Source organism: Eptesicus fuscus, chromosome 15 (assembly GCF_027574615.1).
Source record: "Eptesicus fuscus isolate TK198812 chromosome 15, DD_ASM_mEF_20220401, whole genome shotgun sequence".
Taxonomy (NCBI): Eukaryota; Metazoa; Chordata; class Mammalia; order Chiroptera; family Vespertilionidae; genus Eptesicus; species Eptesicus fuscus.
The window spans coordinates 21,889,601-21,910,189 of record NC_072487.1 but is presented as its reverse complement, the minus strand read 5'-3'; the positions used below and the strand labels follow the sequence as shown (position 1 = coordinate 21,910,189).

At 38.6% G+C, this 20,589-nt stretch overlaps 1 protein-coding gene across 5 annotated transcripts in view; it reads right to left on the bottom strand.

Annotated features, from left to right (window-relative positions):
* PSIP1 (PC4 and SRSF1 interacting protein 1) overlaps nt 1-20,589 on the bottom strand; it is a 46,798-nt gene that overhangs the window by 16,218 nt on the left and 9,991 nt on the right. For all 5 annotated transcript variants that reach the window (XM_054727669.1, XM_008145025.3, XM_028150704.2 and 2 more), the window contains exons 4-8: nt 12,365-12,503; nt 9,689-9,793; nt 8,409-8,471; nt 3,264-3,360; nt 1,655-1,730 (exon numbers count right to left, since the gene is read on the bottom strand). In XM_054727669.1, the coding sequence (XP_054583644.1) occupies nt 1,655-1,730; nt 3,264-3,360; nt 8,409-8,471; nt 9,689-9,793; nt 12,365-12,503 (480 nt within the window). The remainder of the gene's footprint in view (nt 1-1,654; nt 1,731-3,263; nt 3,361-8,408; nt 8,472-9,688; nt 9,794-12,364; nt 12,504-20,589) is intronic.

The window sequence follows — 20,589 nt, the reverse complement described above, 5'->3', positions numbered from 1 at the left end:
TCCCTCCAGCTGCCAGCAGGGACCCAGGCTTCCCTCTGGCCACTGGCTTCATCTGGAAGGATGTTCAGTTTAATTAGTGTATTATGCTTTTATTATTTTAGATTATTATAGATGCATACAAGTTCTTTGGTTGATATCTTCCCACCTACCCCCACCTTCCCTCTGAGATTGGGGCAGCGAACTACAAGTGGGCAGCTGAGAGCTACAGTGAGACCACACAAAGCTGTCTGGAATGCAACACATACTAACAATACAGTATTATTACCAAAACTAACAGCAGCCTACATCAAAAGTAATGGAGATCTAAAAAGGAACTGTGGGCCCCTAACTTACCATAGTCTGAAAGAACTGCTCAACTGATAAGGAGGATAACATTCGCCAATGAACTTTTCACATGCAACTCAGGATGATAATGAAAAGCACCGAACTCTCAGAGGAATCAGCCAAAAGCCATGGAGAAAAATGGACTAGGATACTCTCAGGGGAACCTTATCAGGGTCTTATCAAGGGAGATCTCCCAGTATGTTCCGAGCATAATTTCAGATTTCTTATGAACAATGCTGTGCACCTCTTAAACCTCTCCTTTCCAAATGGGAATATTTATTTTGGTTCCCTATCGCAGATCTACATGGGTGTCTAAATGGGAGCGGAGAGCAGATAACTTGTGTTTTCAGTTCCTAAGTATCCAGGGCAAAGCCTTCTGTTGATCATGAAAAGCTAGATTTTGTGTCTGGTGTCATGACTCATCTAAGGATCAGGATGAATGAGATTTACGTGGTATGTTTTTTTTAAAAAAAAAAAAAACATTTGATTTTTATTATTTTTAAAATATTTTTATTGATTCAGAGAGGAAGGGAAAGAAGAGAGATAGAAACATCAATGATGAGAGAGAATCATTGATTGGCTGCCTCTTGCACACCCCCTACTGGGTTTGAGCCCACAACCTGGGCATATGCCCTTGGCTGGAATTGAACCCGGGAACCTTCAGTCCAAAGGCCGATGCTCTAGCCACTGAGCCAAACCAGCTAGGGCTATGTTGTATGTTTTAAAACAAAAACAAACTCATCTGCATATGTACCTAACTTAATTTCACTGCAATAGTTAAAACTATGTTGCAATTCTATGCCACTTTTTTTTTTTTTCATTCTTAGGAAGGGAGAGGGAGAGAGATATAGAAACATCAATGATGACACAATCATTGATCTGCTGCCGCCTGCATGCCCCACACTGGGTATAGAGCCCACAACCTGGGCATGTGCCCTAACTGGGAATTGGACTGTGACCACCTGGTTTATGGGTCAGTGCTCAACCACTGAGCCACACCGGCTGGGCTAAGTAACATTATTTTTAAGTAAGCTATCTGAAAGAGATAAAAAAGATTTGTGGAAATTGCTCCAAGAACACTGCCTAAAATTTCCTTAAACATACTATCTTGCCCAAATTCCCTATTATAGATTTTACCCTGCATTTTCTATTATATCAATTTTAACTTAATGTAATAAAAAACAAGAGCAGTTTTCCTCATAATTTTTAGAAAAATAGAATAACAAATATCCTATACAATAAAACTAGTAAAAAGGCAAAGAGATTTATGCTTATTTAAAGTCAGATGTCTAACATTGGATAACTATTTATACACTAAAAATGAACTTACATGTCACTCTCTGAAGGACAGGTCTGTTTTACCATTTTGGGTCTGCCTCTTGGTTTTGGGATCTTGACTTCTGTAGCTAACATTCACAGGAAAAAAAAAATTCAGTAACTACCAGCTTTCCTTTGAAATGTAAATCTCACATATAAAGATTATAAATGATATACAGGAGTGGGCAAAAGTAGGTTTATTGATGGCAATGAAGAACTCTGTGCTTGAGGATAGGTAGACTTCAAGAATAATGAAGGCTGGCAATATTAGCACTTATGGATTGTAATGAAGTGTACTGTGACATTCTTTTGAGTTAATGAAGTTATAATAATCATAACCATACAAACAACTGCAAACCTACTTTTGCTCATTCCTGTTAAAGGAGTATTACTTAGTTGTTTATTAGAGATACTATTATTTTAAGTTGTAAAGATAATATCCCTCTAACAAATCAAAGGAGCAACAGCTGAAAATTTGAAGAGATAGAATAACACAGTAATTTTAAATCTGCCCTTAGTATGGCTGAGAGGGCTTAAAAGAACATCCTTCACTGTTGTTTTAACAAAGTATGACAAAATTATGAGTTGCACTTATATCTAATATTCATATACATATTATAATATTGTGTGTATATGTATATTCACAACTGAAAATTTGTAATCCAATTTCAATGCTGATGATAGCAACATACTGTAAAGGCTCTAAACAAATAATGCAATAATCCTATATAATAAAAAGGTAATATGCAAATTAACCATCACTCCAACACACAAGATGGCCACCCACATGTGCACACAAGATGGCCAGCAGGGGAGGGCAGTTAGGGGTGACCAGGCTGGCAGCGGAGGGCAGTTGGGGGGGACCAGGCTGGCAAGGGAGGACAGTTAGGGGCGACCAGGCTGACAAGGGAGGGCAGTTAGGGGTGACCGGGCCAGCAGGGGAGGGCAGTTGGGGATGACCAGGCCTGCAGGGGAGGACAGTTAGGGGCAACCAGGTTGGCAGGGGAGGGCAGTAAGGGTTGACCAGGCTGGCAGGGAAGGGCAGTTAGGGGCAATCGGGCTGGCAGGGGAGGGCAGTTAGGTGTCGATCAGGCTGGCAGGCAGAAGCAGTTAGGGGCAATGAGGCAGGCAGGCGATTGGTTGGGAGCCAGCAGTCCTGGATTGTGAGAGGGATCCCAGATTGGAGAGGGTGCAGGCTGGGCTGAGGGACAAACACCTCCCACGCCCATGCATGAATTTCGTGCACCGGGCCTCTAGTTAAAAATGTTAATAACTGTTCAAATGCTGTTTCTCTTGCTTTCATCATGACTCTATTTGCAAAGCTTATGCTCTCTAAAGTTAAGAGGTAAAATGAGCCCATCATTCATGTAATTTAAACCTCACCACTGCCTCATTTGCCACTTTTAGGGGAAAATACAAGAGGGATAAAACAGAAAGTCCCAAGCAATTATCTCAAATTTAAATATTTCATTACATAGAGCAGAAACTAAGTTGAACTCCTTTAAAACTTGTACATTATACATAACCAGTTGCCTATCCAACTATTCCAAAGTATCTGAGGCACAACACTTAAAATATCTGTAACATTAACCATAAGCCAGTTTTAAACATTATAATCCTACCTGCAGGTCGTCCTCTTTTAGGACTCACTTTTAGATTAGCAGATGCTGTTGCTGTTGTCACTACTCCTGCCTCCTCGGTTTCTACTTGCTTTTCTGCCTGAATCACAAAGATTTAATTAACTTATTTAGCAAATAGTAGGCATTCCAGTTTTAGTCAATGGCCAAAGTATGCCACTCTAAGATAACAAATTCAAGTACATGCATAATTTTCATATGCTATTTTTCATAAGTTGACTCATCAAGTGAGATCTTCAATTTAGCTTATAATTCTAGTGAACAATTTTAAGAAACAAACAAAAACTTCACTTTTTAGATATTATAAACCTAAAAAAGTCATTTGGAAATATAAAGGTAATACTCTCAATGCAAAATAGTAACCGAAGTATAACGTAATTACACTGTAACAACCCATACATTCTTTATAAATGTACTTTAAATATCTAAAAATGCTAACACTTTACACTTACAACATAAAACCCAAGTTAATATTCTAATATTAGAAAATGCAAGATAAGTGCTGATTGTTTTTTAAACTGTTAACATGTACACATTTTATTTTTGAATGGATTAAGATCTGTTATTGTTTCTTTTTTTTAAATCTTCACTTGAGGTCATTCTTAGAGAGAGGGAGGGGGGAGGAGTAGAGGGAGAGGGAGGGAAGGAGAGAGGGAGGGGGGAAGAGAGACAGAGACAGAGACATAGAGGGGGAATGGGAGAGAGAGAAACATTGATCAGCCCTCCTTATGTACCCAACCAGGAATCGAATCTGCAACCCAGGTATGTACCGTGAATCGGCCATCCCTTTGTGCACAATGATGATGCTCAGCCAACTGAGCCACTCCAGCTGGGCTGAAAATTGTTATTCTTATTTTCCATACAGGGGGATTTACTAGTGTAGAAAATAAATCCCAATGACACTTTGCAGATTATAATGCCCCCAGAGACAATAACCCCAAATGAGAGTCAATTTAATTGATTCAAGTATTAAAGTAGAACAAAGGTTAGGAACCACTCATTAGAAAGGAAGTACAATCTTGATCATAATGGAAAAGGGAAGAAAGAAACAGTAAAGAGAACTGAGAAGAATGGGAGGACCACTATGAGCTGCTGCCCCACCTCCAATTACTTAGAATTCAACATTAACTAGATCAACAAAAATAAAGGCAATAATGCAAAAGCAAGCACAATCCAATGTTGATGAAAAAATTAAAAATCTTTAATCAACAATCTGATTTGCAAACTTTTACGAGATAGTGTCCAATACTGCTAAGGATATGGAGAATCATCCTATATAATAAAAGGCTAATATGTAAATTGTCCCTTCAACCAGGAGTTCGACCAGGGGTTGGGGCCGGCCAACTGCCCATGGGCCCCTCCCCACCCCAGGCTTCTAGTTCAGATAATAATTAATGATGATCAATAAACTAACTGAAATAATATCTTTATGAATGAACAGTGGCAATAAAGAATATACAAATCGGACTCAGCAATCCCACTTCTAAGAGTTTATCCATTTTCTTTTTGTTAGTTTCTTCAAACATTATTTTTGCCTTTATAATTAGAATAAAATGATGCATATAATAAGCATTATTAAAAGTCAATAAACTCATCTAATATAACTCTTGAATTGTTCTGAAGAAAACTGTTCCTAAACATTATCTCAGGTTGTTTTCCAGAATTTTAAGCATTTACAAACCACCTACTCCTACCCCAGGGAGCTGTGTTTTTACCAAGTCCCTCAGATATCAAAGATTGAGATCTCAGAACTATGAGAGCTCTTTTTCTATTGAGGCATTAAGAGAATAAAAGTTCTCTAAAATTCAGTTCAAACTGTGAGTCTTCAGTTCAAAATAAAACCTCTTTCAGTCGATCAATGATTCTCTCTCATCATTGGGCTCTCCCCGCCCTTCTCCCTTCCTCTCTGAAATCAATAAAAATATATTTAAAAATAAAAACTGTTCTTTTGCAAATAAATCAAGATATAAGACTGTACAAGTAGAACAGATCTTTTGAGGAGATTCTAGTAAGAGGTAACAAGTTCATCATTAACTAATACCAGAAATAAAAATAACCCTAATCCTAAGCGGAAAATCAGCTCTACCATGGATATGCTTTTGAACTTATGGCAAAATCATTCAAGTAAAAATCCATTCCTCATGAAAATAAAAGCAAACAAAAAATATTTCATCCAGAGAAAAGACTATTATATTATTCCAAATGTACATATATTTGTATTTTAAATGCTAATATTCTGACTAAATTAATTTCTTCTGTATTTTACCTGATCTCACTGAAACCTATAACCCTTTGACACATTTTCTCTCCATTTATTACTCCACTTTCTACCTCTACTCCCTTCATGATCTCACCCCTCTCACACCTTATGAAATTATAGTGTTTCTATTCATTCTCAAGCCCTTTGCATAGTTGTTTTGCTGCACCTGTCCCACGTATCTCCAACAGAGGATTACTATAAAACTCTCCTTTCCCTGCTCTATTATTCCCTGCTGCTGAGCCCTCCGGAAAATAATTATACAAATATGCATTCATTTTATACCATCTCAGTTGGGATCTCAAAGCCACCCATTAATCCTTTACCCTGTCTTTTGTAGTACCTTTTCTCCCCTCACTAGCATAAATTTGCAATTCTTTCTTCTCCCCTTATACCATACCTTGCTTTGAATTGAGTGCCCGAGAAGGGAGAGACTGAGGCCAGCAGGAAGGAATTTCCTTAAATTTCCAAGTCCCTGTAAAAATTATTAATAGCCTACTCCACCCTTCCCTTCAATGTTAAAAAGGATGAAATGTCATTCAACTCCTTCTTGCTGGCAAGTCTATGTTTTGTAATGTGCCCTCCCTTCTCTCTCATCCAGCATGTCCTTACATACAATAATTCATCTTTCCACATGTTGGATCTTTCCTACTTTTGCAAAGAAGCATTAATTTCTCTACTGTATTTTTCCACTTTAAACACTCTCTCTTAACCATGCAAATCCCTGTTGTTGCCTTCTTTCTCCTTTCCTTCAAAGATTTCAGAAACACAGTGTAATTTTAACATTAATTATTCACCAGCACACTTCATCTATTTTACTGTTTAATGTTAAAGCATCCTGCTACATATCTTACTGGAAACCCTGTACACCATGGCACTACTGACCACTCCCTCATCCTTAAAATTCTGTTCTCCCTTTTGATATCCTTCTTCTCCTAGCTTTCCTCCTGACAGTTCATTCTCAGCAGGAATTATAAAAAGCAATCTTTCATCTCCATTATATTCCCTCAGGATTCTTATTTCTGCATTCTTCCCAGTAAACTTTCTATCTGGACCACTTCAGCTATATTCTATCTTTATATCAGTGGTGGCATCTTTAACTTTTACCTTTCCCCCTCTTGGTGTCAGATTAATATATACAGGGTGTCCGTCCCCCCCAAATGTATACACACACTTTGAATAATTATAAAGGTAGTGTTTATTAAAATACATGTCATTTTCAAAATTGAGCTATCAGCTGTTAAAGTGTGTATACATTTTTTGGGACATCCTGTATATGTATCTTTAGTCTTATTTCCACAAGTGTTTCGCTCCCTCCTCCCCATGCCTCTACTCCCAAATCAACATCTCTTGTATTCTCAGAATCGAATCTAGTCATACAAGCCAAAAGACCTTAGAGTCATACTAGATTCCACCCCCCTCCCTTCACACCCATTCCCATCAACTACCATCTTTACTCCCTGAAGTGCTCTTAAATCCCATCTCTGATTTACACTACCAAGATACCTGCTATAAAGTTCCTCCTGTCCTTCCAATCTCATATGAGCTCCTTAGTAAGGCGGTCCATAACTTAGCTACCAAGTCACTATCATAACTCCCCACTTAAACTCTCTTGTTTTGTGTCTTTATTGTCTGTCTCAACAAAAATGTGTTCAACGAGAACAAGGACCTTATCTTTTTACTTCACTGCTCAATTCTCTGCCTGGGCCAGTGAAGTTAATATTAAAATCTGAATGAATTAACTAGTAAACTGGTCTAACCAGTCCAATCTAATCCCCATCATTCACACTGCTTTACAAGGAGGCATCTAAAATTTAAAGTGATTCAATGGCTTCCCATCAAGTTCAGGTTATCCCCACATAAAATATTTTGTGTACCCTTTTCCCTCTAACTTTATGATCTGATAATCTGAAATACAATACTTAAAATGCTTGAAATGAAATTTTCTCTACACCTCTGTATATTATTCTAACCACCTCATATGCCCTTCCCGTCCCTTCATCCATCTAACAAAATTCTTCCTATCATTTAAGATATTGTTAAAGTTATCATAGCCTCTTCCATTCACCTCCCATATAGGATAAAAAGTCACTATAATTCATTGTTTTCCTATTTTACTTCCTCATTAGATACTGAACTATTAATTTTCTTTATATCTTTGGCATACAACAGCCTGAGATAAAAATTGGTCAGAAAAACTTCATATAAGGGAAGAAACATTAAAAGCATAGAATGTATGCTTTCCTAAACTGTCATTTCACGCAACAAATTTCTGAAAATAACATAATAATGGACCACACTTATAATAGCACTTTATATATGTAATTTATTTTGAGTATTATATGTGTAACATTTAATTTTCTCAACTACCTCATTAGTATATATTATCCATTTTATAGATAAACTTGCAACAGCATCATTAACAGGAATAAAAATTGGTTCATTTTATTTTCTTTACCATTCAACTTATCTTAAAGATGCTGTATCATTATGAAAAGAAAAGTTTTGTCCTGGCCGGTTTGGCTCAGTTGGTTGGAGCATCGTCCCATGCACTGAGGGGTCTTGAGTTCAATTCCTGTCAGAGCATATACTAGTTTGCAGGTGTGAACACAGGAGGGGACGTATATAGGAGGCAACCAATTGATGTTTCTCTCTCTCCCTTTGTCTCTCTATAGTCAATGAAAGCATATCCCCGGGTGAATATTAGAAAAAAAAAAAAAAAGAAGAAACAGTTTTGATAAGTAAACAAAACCTACCCTTTAAAAAATTAAAGGAATTATGAGTAAAAGGCAAAATTTAAGCTAAATGGTAAGGTTTTATTATATCTACTCTTCCTTAGTGCAACTGAAAAATTATTTAAGCAGTAAAATTACCTTTCTCTTTCTTCCTCTTCTGGCAGCTTTTGGAGTGGTTATGTCAATTGCTTTAGTCACGTCCTAGAAAAAAATTACAGATGAAATAAAATAAATTTTGCCAAGACTGAAAGAAAATTTCTTACTAAAAGTCAAAAGCATGCCGAAACCGGTTTGGCTCAGTGGATAGAGCCTCGGCCTGCGGACTCAAGGGTCCCAGGTTCGATTCCGGTCAAGGGCATGTACCTTGGCTGCGGGCACATCCCCAGTAGGGGGTGTGCAAGAGGCAGCTGATCGATGTTTCTCTCTCATCGATGTTTCTAACTGTCTATCCCTCTCTCTTCCTCTCTGTAAAAAATCAATAAAATATATATAAAAAAAAAGTCAAAAGCACACTTCACTAAAACTACTAGGGAAATTGGTTTTGCTTCTCTAACCTTTGAAATTATAAACATTAAGTCTTAACATTATTACCCAGCCTGTGTGGATGAGTGGTTTGAGCATTGACCCATGAACCAGGAGGCCGTGGTTCAATTCAATTCTGGGTCAGAGCACATGCTGGGTTGCAGGCTCAATTCCCAGTAGGGGACATGCAGAAGGCATCCAAGCAATGATTTTCTCTCATCACTGATGTTTCTATCTCTCCCTCTCCCTTCCTCTCTCTGAAACCAATAAAATCATTTTCTTAAAAGCCTTAACATTATCATTGTAAGGTCAAAGTAATAGCCAGTTTATTTGCCAAAAAGTAAAAATTCTTTCCTCTGTCAGATCAAATCTAAAGTGATACTTGTTAGCACACCAGAAAGTTCATATTTAAATTTATGAAATCACTTTTTCTACAATAGAGTTCTGAATTTTAAGAGGTGGCTGGGATTTTGGAGATCATCTAATAATCATTTCATGAGGCCTAGAAGGGTTAAATGAGTCTCCTTATTCACAGTTTGAAATAAACCTAGGTTTTTAAAAATCCAGTTCAATGCCCTTTCCAGTACCTTCATTACACAAAACCTTGCTTTAAAAATATTCCTAACAAATAGTAATCCACTCTCCTATAGGTAGACCTCATATTTTGAACAGCAAAATAACCTCAAATAAAAACATCCATTCATATTAAGGACGCAAAAACTATTTTACAATACAGTATTTAATATTTACACAAGGAAATAAGTCTTAAATTCTCTCATTCATTATCCAACCACTTTAAATATTAACTTTCTACTTTGCAATCAAATAATCATCTCATTTTATAATTTCTTCCTTGCTACAAAATAGATTTAGAATATAAGAGAAATTAAACATACCTCATTGCTGGCTTTTTCTTCATGGTCAGTATCTTCCTTTGAAACACTAGTTTCTTTTTCTTCAACTTCAACATCAGATGATGCATTTGATTGTTTAGCTGATGCCTATGAACAATTGATTGTATTAATTTCATAAAATAAAACTTTTACCAAATTTAAATTTTTTACCAATGAAAAATCAAAAGCCTGTTCGTAAGAAAGTTAGAAAAATACCCTCACAATTTCTGTTCCACAGAGAACTATTAATATATATAATTTTAAAAGTTTTAAATGCTATTGAATTCCTGCAACTGTATACAAGGGCAGAAGACAAAATAGTGAGGCTGAAAGTACAATCACAAATCCCATTCTGATAGTCTAACCAACAAATACCCAAGACAATGTAAGTTGATTTAGAATAGCACAGTGTATTCAATTACTGAAATATTCTGGAGAAAGAAGCTTAACTATGTAAGACATAAAGCCTTAGATTGATCTGTAACTCAATTTAAAATGCAGACTTCGGAGACCCAAACTTAAGTGATTTGGATTTAACAGGTACTGAGGGAGAGTCAATAATCATCATTTAATTGTAAAAGTAGCCCAGATGGTGTGGCTCAGTGGCTGAGCATCCACCCATGCACTGATTCGATTCCCAGTCAGGGCACATGCCCAAGTTGGGGACTCAATCACCAGTGGAGGGTGTGCAGGAGGCAGTTGATTGATAATTCTCTCTCATCATTGATGTTTCTCTCTCTCCCTCTCCTTTCATCTCTCTCTAAAATCAATAAAAATATTTTTTAGCCCTAACTGGTTTGGCTCAGTGGAGAGTCAGCCTGCAGACTGGGTCCCAGGCTCGATTCCGGTCAAGGGCATGTACCTTGGTTGCGGGCACATCCCCAGTAGGGGGTGTGCAAGAGGCAGCTGATGAATGTTTCTCTCTCACTGATGAATCTAACTCTATCACTCTCTTTCACTCTGTAAAAAACGCAATAAAAATTTTTTAAAATGCTTAAAATATTTTTTTAAAAACCAACAGAACATAATTTTAAAAATTGTAAAAGTAACCCCAGGTTATAGATACTTAAGCAGGTGATCTAGGGGCCTAGACTGTCATAAATACCAACTAAAAAGATGAGTAACAGAGGCAACACAGTACATTGGGAGATGAGGGTAAGCACAGATCTACACGATGATAGCATTATAATCCAAACTGTGCCCCTTTCTAGCTGTATTCCCTTTGGCGAGTCTTTTAAATTGTAAACCCATTTCCTCTTTTGTAAGAAAAGGCAATGCTGATAAACCACAAAATTATTATAAAGTTACAACAAAACACATAAAAATGCCCCCAAATTACTTACAGCACTATAGAAATTTTTATAAATTATGATGGCCAATTTTTTTGCTTGTTTGTTTTATTTCAGTTTGGGCAGCACTGCTTTCACCACACTTAGGAAGGCATCACTGGGGATGTGTTTGGGCGGGACACAGTACATCTATCAGCACAATCATATTTTTGGTTTCATGCATACAACCAACCAAAAATTTCACGGTGAAATGGGAAATTCCAAGTATATATGGTGAAAATTATTTAAAGATTAAGTAGGTAGATAGGAACAGAGGATAGGGTGACCATGCTGGGCAATCTGGAGGATGAAAAAGACCTTGAAGGTACAGTCACAGGACACAGGATTCAGATGAAGCTATAAAATATTAGTTTTAGGAAACAATTCAACCTCTTTGGACTCTTTACACAGTCAAGGCAATAATGGTGGGGATCCACTCATCTATTCTTAGTCATGCAACAAATATTTAGTGAAAACCTATTCTGCCCACAACATATAACAATGGGCATACAACTTCTTTGTTCATGGAGTTAATAGTCTGTGGTAATAAAGTACAGAAACAATTATGGTATGGTATGATGAGTTTTTAACAAATACAAGTTTTGGATGATAATGAAAAGCACTTAGGATTATCTAATGGAGCCCTGAAGCATCAATGAATGATTTAAATGTTCCAGATAGAACAGCACCTGAAAAGCTTTCAAAGTGAAGAACAAGCATGGCACATGCAAAGAACCAAAAAAAAAAAAAAAATTAAATAGAGATTTAAAAGTAGAATTTGCAAATTTTTCAGTTTATGGCTTTCTCCTTATTTAGGTTTACTTGTACTTTTCCTAGGGTTTACTATCTCAAGTCTAATATAAGTGAACAAAAACTCTGATCACATGAAAAACAGAAAAAGGAGGTTTAATAAGGCTAATCTTTTAGACACCAAAAACATTAAGTATAATTTGCATAGTGCTATCAGTACTTTTGTCACATATTTAATTTAACCCATCTGAGGATCATATTCTAATACAATTTTATGGATAAATTTAAAAAAATAAGAAAACACACACCCTTCAAATTATAAACCTAAATTTAAGAGAACAGTACATATGGCTTTATATTCAATGATATGTTAAATAAACTCTCAATCAGATGGAGTTAAACTACAATATATTCCAGTTTTCTGAGATCTTTCAAAAGTTCATCTAGATATTAAAGGTCAACATTCAACCTCACAAATAAGAACAATTTAATCTGAAACTGACATGGTTCTTAAATCAATATTTTCCTACTGCTACAATAGTGAGTATTCCCAAAGACTGTATACATAATACTAAACTAAGTATCATGTAATATGACGCACCTGTTGACTTGAAAATTTCACTTTCGGATTGTTATCTATCTCCCATAAGCCTTCATTAAAGCCTTTTCGTTTATTTGGTTTTCCATACTTTTCCTTATTTTCTGAGTAAGGAAATATATCCTTTGGGCCTAAAAAAGCACTAAAAAAAGGAGAGGGGGGGAAAATATGAGTGCAAAGCAATCTCAAAATATGTTATTAAATAGCACTACTATATGATGCAATTATCAAACTTAATCTAAAATGCATTAAAAATCTTACATAAAGTGGTAGACAAGTAATTATATTTAATTCTGAATACTTTTATTAAATTCAGTCAAAGTTCCTACATCCATAATCCTATTTATAAAACCAAGTAAGTTAGGGTGGGGGGGAGTGAATGTACGTAGAAGATGGCATAAAAGGGATACATGGTGATGGAAAAAATTAAATAAAAAACAAGCAAGTTGCACAACAATGAGAAATACTTAAGGGCATGGAACTGTATACTTTGAAATTGTTAAAATGGGAAATTGTTATAGATTGTACAATATAAAAACAGAACTGTGACATGATTGCATTAATAAATACATTTAAATGCACTCCAAATAGAAGTTTATTTTAAAGTAATTTGGTATATTACACAACTCATAAAACACCACCAATAGAATATATTCTTATATGCACTTACGTTTTATATTTATACAAATTTTTATTAAAAAGTATTAAGAATTTTACTTTTTCAATAAAGGAATCGAATGTTCTAACTGGTTCGTTGGTTCATTCATACACACGCACAACTTCTTGTATTTGTGGTAACTGTGTCATAAAGTTATCACAAATACTGAATTAGTAAATACTGCACCACTGCTTCAGGAAAAATACAACGTAGGTTCCTGTGGGCCTATGGTCACATTTTCATCAATAAACCAAAATACATAACCTGCTTTATGTGTCATTTTATTTAAAGACATCTTATTTAGTATATTTGATAAGTATTTATAATTAACATTCATCTCACAGCCAAGCGATTATATTACACATACTTTCTCCATAATGCACACCACAGCCTTCTTAAACTTAGGAACACTAACAGCTCTTCAACACTACATTTGGGGGTCATTATAAATACCAAATGACCAACAACAAGTACAAATATGCAAAAACCATGGCACTACGTAGACTGCAAAAGTACACTTGTTTATAGTATGAGAGCTTAAACAAAAAGGCAAAAGCACTGTCTTGTTTAGCCTCAGCTAGGAATGTGTGCATCAAATTACTCAGACTTTTTTGCCATTTTGCACACTGACATGACCATGAAGGCACCACAAGTATTGATTTGGAATTACAAATTTTACTGAGGAGGTGAATTCAGAAATATGGAATCTGCCAATGAAGCAGATTCTATTGTTTTTGTGTGTGTATACACACAGATATATTTACCCCTTATATTTTACTATATCAGTCAGTTCTGTAGAAGTCTGTCAATTCTATAAAGGTAGATACACACAAGTATGTATTAAGTTTTTGCTGGTATTTGTAGGTTTGACTAGATAAATTTACATGGATTTTTCTTTTCTCAAAAAGGCAGTCCTTTTCTTGCATGACAATATGAGACCATAAAAATGACTGTGTAAGGCCATTTTAACAATGGGAAAAATTATGATTGTTCCATAATCTTTATTTTTTTAAAATATTTTTATTGATTTCAGAGAAGAAGGGAGAGGGAAAGATAGAATACATCCATGATGAGAGAAAATCATGGATCGGCTACCTCCTGCATGCCCTACACTGGGGATTGAGCCCACAACTCAGGCATGTACCCTGACCAGGAATTGAACCGTGACCTCCTGGCTCATAGGTAAGACGCTCAACCACTGAGCCACACTGGCAGGGCTTATAATCTTTAAATATTGTCAAAGCTTTCAACACTATTACTGACAGTGTGCAAGGAAATGAAAAAAAAAATAGCAAAACCAATACTTATTTAGTGCATTGTAATTTAAAATATTAGAAACATTGATATTTAAACTGTTTCATATCACTGTAAAATTTGTAATAGTTTGAACAGCGCTTGCTGCCCTCTGATCACATATCTTATATGGAGTGAGCATATTTTCTATGCTTTAGCAAACAGTAATACTCCTAAGTATGATCAGCCTCCAACATGTTATTCTTTGCACTACCTTCAGTGATGTGAAATATCTTTAACTAGAGGCCCAGTGCACAAAATTCGTGCACGGGGGTGTGTCCCTTAGAGCAGCCTGCACCCTCTCCAATCTGGGAACCCCTCGAGGGATGTCTGGCTGCCCAATTCCGGTAGGATCAGGCCTAAATGAGCAGCCAAACATCCCTCTTACAATCCAGGACTGCTGGCTCCCAACTGCTCACCTGCCTGCCTTCCTGATTGCCCCTAACCACTTCTGCCTGCCAGCCTGATTGATGCCTAACTGCTCCCCTGCCAGCCTGTTTGCCCTTAACTGCCCTCCCCTGCAAGTCTGGTCACCCCTAACTGTCCTATCCTGCAGGCCTGGTCCCCCCTGCAACAGCTCTCCCCTGCAGGCCTGGCCCCCCCCCAACTGCCCTTCCCTGCAGGCCCGGTCGCCCCCAACTTCCCTCCTCTGCCGGCCTGGTCAGCCCTAACTGCCCTCCCCTGCTGGCCTGATCGCCCCCAACTGCCCTCCCTTGCAGGCCTGGTCCCTCCCAACTACCCTCCCCTGCTGGCCATCTTGTGTGTTGGCGTGATGGTCAATTTGCATACTACTCTTTTATTAGATAGGATGTTTTTGTTGGCACTTCTTCTGAGACCTTCATGTTATAAACAGAAGGCTAAAAAAATTCACACATAAAAAGATGCTCAATATCATTAGCTATCAGTGAAATGTAAATCAAAACCACAATGAGGTACTAGCTTTACACCCAAATGGATAGCTCTAATAAAACAGATAGATAAGAACAAGTCTTGGGAAAGCTACAGAAAAATTGGAACCCTAATACACTGCTGGCAGGAAGGTGTCAGCTGATTTTTTAAAAGTCTGACAATTCCGCTGAAACCGGTTTGGCTCAGTGGATAGAGCGTCTGCGGACTGAAAGGTCCCAGGTTCGATTCCGGTCAAGGGCATGTACATTGGTTGCGGGCACATCCCCGCAGGGGGGTGTGCAGGAGGCAGCTGGTCGATGTTTCTCTCTCATTGATGTTTCTAGCTCTCTATCCCTCTCCCTTCTTCTCTGTAAAAAATCAATAAAATATATTAAAAATAAATAAATAAATAAAATAAAAGTCTGACTATTGCTCAAAAGATTAACATAAAATTACCCTTTGACCTAGGAATTCAACTCTTACAGGAATGCAAACATGTCCACACAAAAACTTATACACAAACTAGAGGCCCAGTGCACAAAATTTGTGCACAGGGGGTGTGTCCCTCAGCCCAGCCTGCACTCTCCAATCAGGGATCCCTCTCACAATCCAGGACTGCTGGCCCACAACTGCTCACCTGCCTACTTTCCTGATTGCCCTAACCTCTTCTGCCTGCCAGCTAATAGATGCCTAACTGCTCCCCTGCCAGCCTGATCGCCCCTAACTTCCCTCGCTTGCAGGCCTGGTCACTCCTAACTGCCCTTCCCTGCAGGCCTGGTCCCCCCAAACTGCTCTTCCCTGGAGGCCTGGGTCCCCCCCCACTGCCTTACCCTGCAGGCCTGGTCATCCCCAACTTCCCTCCTCTGCTGGCCTGGTCACCCATAACTGCCCTCCCCTGAAGGCTTGATCGCCCCCAACTGCCCTCCCTTGCAGGCCTGGTCCCTCCCAACTGCCCTCCCCTGCTGGCCTGATCGCCCACAACTGCCCTCCCTTGCAGGCCTGGTCCCTTTCAAATGCCCTCCCCTGCTGGCCATCTTGTGGTGGCCATCATGTGTCCACATAGGGGTAGCCATATTTGTGTTGGAGTGATGGTCAATTTGCATATTACTCTTTTATTAGATAGGATGTTTGTAGCAAAACAATCCAGACATTTAGCAAATGATGAATTGGTAAATATGGTACATCAATACAACGAAACATTTGCAATGAAAAGAAATGAAGTACTAACACATGCTATAATATAGACTAGTAGCCCTACGCACGAATCCGTGTGCCAGTAGCTCTCTGCGGGGCCTGGCCGCTCCGCACCCGCTGCCCAGCAGCCCAGGGGCCCATCCGTGCCCTGGCCTGGCCAGAGGCCCATCTGCAGCCAGGCGAACCAGAGCGACGACGCAAGCTATCCCCCGCCCCCCGCCCTGGGTCACTCTGCCCGCTGCCCAGAGACCCTCCGCGGCCAGGGTGGAATGCTTGCCTCATCACTGCAGCGACAAAGTAAGCATTCTGCCAGGCTGCTCACGCTGCTCGCTCTCAGCGGCTGCCCCCCCAGGACTGGGGGACTCTGGCGGGACTGAGAGGACTGGGCGCCACCATCTTGTGGCTATGAGTGCTGCCATCTTTGTGATGGAATAACATTAATTTGCATATTACCCTTTTATTAGATAGGATGATCCTTGAAAACATGGTAAATAAAAAAGCCAGTCATGCCTTAGCTGGTTTGGCTCAGTGGGCAAAACTTCAGCCTGCGGACTGAAGGGTCCCGGGTTTGATTCAGGTCAAGGGCACATGCCCAGGGTGCGCATTTGATCCCCAGTTGGGGGTGTGCAGGAGGCAGCTGATCGATGGTTCTCTCTCATCATTGATGTTTCTATCTCTCTCCCTCTCTCCCCTCCTTTGAAATCAATAAAAATATATTTTCAAAAAATTAAAATTAAAAATTAAAAAGTCAGTCATTAAAGACCACATGTTGTACAGGTCCATTTACTTGAAATGTCCAAAGGAGGCAAGATGGGAGGGAAAACAGGAGAAATGGAAGTATCTGCTAATGGGTACAGGGTTTCTTTTTGGGTGCTACAAATGTTTTAGAAGAGCAAATGGCTGCACTGCTACCTGGATATACTAAGATCTATTAAATTGTGCACTTTGAATTGGTTGGGATATAAATTATATTTCAATAAAGCTGTTAAAATATTTTTCAGTGAATGCCACATCCCAGCAAATAAAATAAAAATTATCCATAATTTTATCAACTAGATAGGCACTGTTTTCAGATATTTTAGTTGTATATATACACATAAATATGTAATTTTAATGTATATGGAAATAAATTTTAATGCATATGGAAATATACATTAAATATACATACTCATCTATAAATGTTTCTCAAATTAAAGCAAACATCTTCTCATATCAACAATTACCTGACAGCTACATACTATTTCATTAGTTAATTTGTCTATTATTGGGCTTTCTATGTCCAATTTTCTATTATAAAATAATTCAGCTGTATTAAAAAATATATTGCACAACCTTTGAACATATCTCCAAAATAAATTCTAAGTAAAACTATTGGGCGGGGAAAAAAGAATTCTTGGGTCAAAGGATATGCTTAAGACAAAAAAATCATGGTGAATGAAGAAAGAATCCTCCCATGTGCTCACCACGAAAAATAAATAATAATTATGGGATATGATGGGAGTATTAGCTAACACTATGGTGGTAATCATATTACAATATATAAATGTATCAAATTAACTTACCTCCAATTTAGGCAATATATGTCAATTACATTTTAATAAAAAACATTAACAACACATAGAATCCTGGGTGGGAGGGAGGGGATGCAATCACAAAGGTTTGGTGAATAGGACCCAGATTAGCTTTTAGAAAGCCATTGCTGGTCCCCAAGGGTACAAACTTATGCGGCTGTGGCTGATTCATCCCTCAAAACACTCAAGTGGCAAATCTCAAAGAAAACATATCAAAACATTAACAGGGTTAGGGGTTGTCGTTAAAAAATATGAGTAAAAATGCTTCTTTTGTAGAGAACTCTTTTATGTTGTTAAAAAAGATTATTTTAGCAATAAAAAAATATGTAGTAATTCAAACCAAGTAACTCAACCAAATTCCCAAACTAAAAGAAACCTTAGGGGATCACAACAGCAGAGCCTCATCTCTTGACAATGTTCCTTAGAAAGGTTTCAGAGTTTCCTTTATCCACTGTAGTTTTTCAAACATCTACTAATACTGACGCCATATCCCTATACATAAAAAAGAACTCAGACTTCAAATATCAATGTCAAAGCCCATAAGAACCAAGGCTAATGTAAAATATCCTAAGAAAATAACAAATCACTAACTACAGTACTCATTTTACAATTCTGAAGGAACTGAAATCCTTCAAGTGCTTTGTTACATGGCATACTCCTAAAGGCCATAAATGTTTTTCTGTATATTCCAGGTTTCACAGATCGTAGTACATAGAAAAAGCAGCTATTTCTCTAAATTCACTTTTTTGTAAACAATGTGTATACCAACAAATAAACATATATCCCTCACAAAAGCTGTTACCACACCTAGAATTCTTCCTTTAAGGCGAACCTTAAGTCGAATATAAAACATGGGAAAGCTTATCAGAGCTAAAGATATCAAACTCAAAACTGTTAAATATTACTAAATAGAAAGTTCTATTTTTTAAATTCTTACTTGCTGTTTCTTTTTTAATTAAATCATAAAATCTGACACATATCCTACCTAATAAAATGGTAATATGTAAATTACCATCACTCTGCTACGCCCACGATTGGGCCAGAGGGAGGTGCAGGGGGCGGGACTCAGGGTGGCCGGGGTAGCCGATTGGGCCAGTGGGACGCTGAGCTTGCGTCACCAGTGGCAGCGCGAGCTCAGCGTCTGCGCCCACGTCACCAGTGGCGGCGCAAGCTCAGCGTCTGCGCCATGGCTGTGCTGCGGCACAGAAGGGGCCTCTGGGGCAGCGAGCTCACGTCCCGCCGCGGACCATCAAAAGCGTGGGAGCTGGGTGCCTGTCCGCTGGTGCCGGAGCAGACAGGCACCCAGCTCCCCCGCGATCGAAAGCAAAAGCGTGTAGGGGACCCTACACATACATGATTCAATCATGCACTGGGCCTCTAGTTGTTTTATAACTAGGTCTTGTATTTTACAACAGCATGCATTCTTTTACAATAGAATATGATTCAACAGACAACTGAATATACATCTATTACGTGCCATGATCCTGCTGTTATAGAGATGAATAAACAGCTCCTCTCATTACTTGGTATTAGGCTACGTGAAACTAGACAAATCCCACACCAACACATGCAGCTTTGGCTAGAGTACAGAAGCTGTACAGAAGCACAGATGAAGAAGAAAATAAAATCCTATTCTGTGATTCATTCCTTTATTCCTTTTTCATGGACAGGTTATAAGAAAAATTAGGACATTACCAGTACCTCATATTCACTTTCCCTCCTAAAACTATAGATTAGGCAGGTTTTAAAACAGCCTGCATTCAACCTGTTTGTGTTAAAAAAGAGAGAAAAGAGCAGTAAGATAAAAGAAGCAAAAACACCATCTTCATTTAAATTTTGTAGACTTTAGAGAAATAGTTAGATCTAAGTGAAGATTATTCCCTCAATTAGCAATGGTGGTAATTAGCAAAACTCACACCGCATGCCAAACAATTTAATAACACTACAATTATTAGTCTTGGAAAAATAATATGCAACATTATCTTTAATTAAGAGCTGATATTTAGTGTTTAATACATGCAATCACCATTCCAAGCATTTTTTATTTATCATTATTTTTTAACTAGAGGCCCGGTGCACGAAATTCATGCACGGAGGGGGGTTGTCCCTCAGCCCAGCCTGTACCCTCTCCAAAATGGGACATCCCTCTCACAATCCAGGACTGCTGGCTCCCAACTGCTTGCCTGCCTGCCTTCCTGATTGCCCCTAACCACTCTGCTGCCAGCCTGTTTGCCCCCAACTTCCCTCCTCTGCTGGCCTGGTCACCCCTAACTGCCCTCTCCTGCAGGGCTGATCACCCCCAACTGCCCTCCCTTACAGGCTTGGTCCCTCTCAACTGCCCTCCCTTGCAGGCCGGGTGCCTCCCAACTGCCCTCTCCTTCTGGCCATCTTGTGGTGGCCATCTTGTGTCCACATGGGGGCAGCTATATTGTGTGTTGCAGTGATGATCAATCTGCATATTACTCTTTTATTAGATAGGATAGAGGCCTGGTACAGGGGTGGGGGCCAGTTGGTTTGCCCTGAAGGGCGTCCCAGATCAAGTGGAGGTTCCCTTGGGGTGTGGGGCGGCCTGAGCAAGGGGCCTGTGGTGGTTTGCAGGCCGGCCACGGCCCCTGGCAACCCAA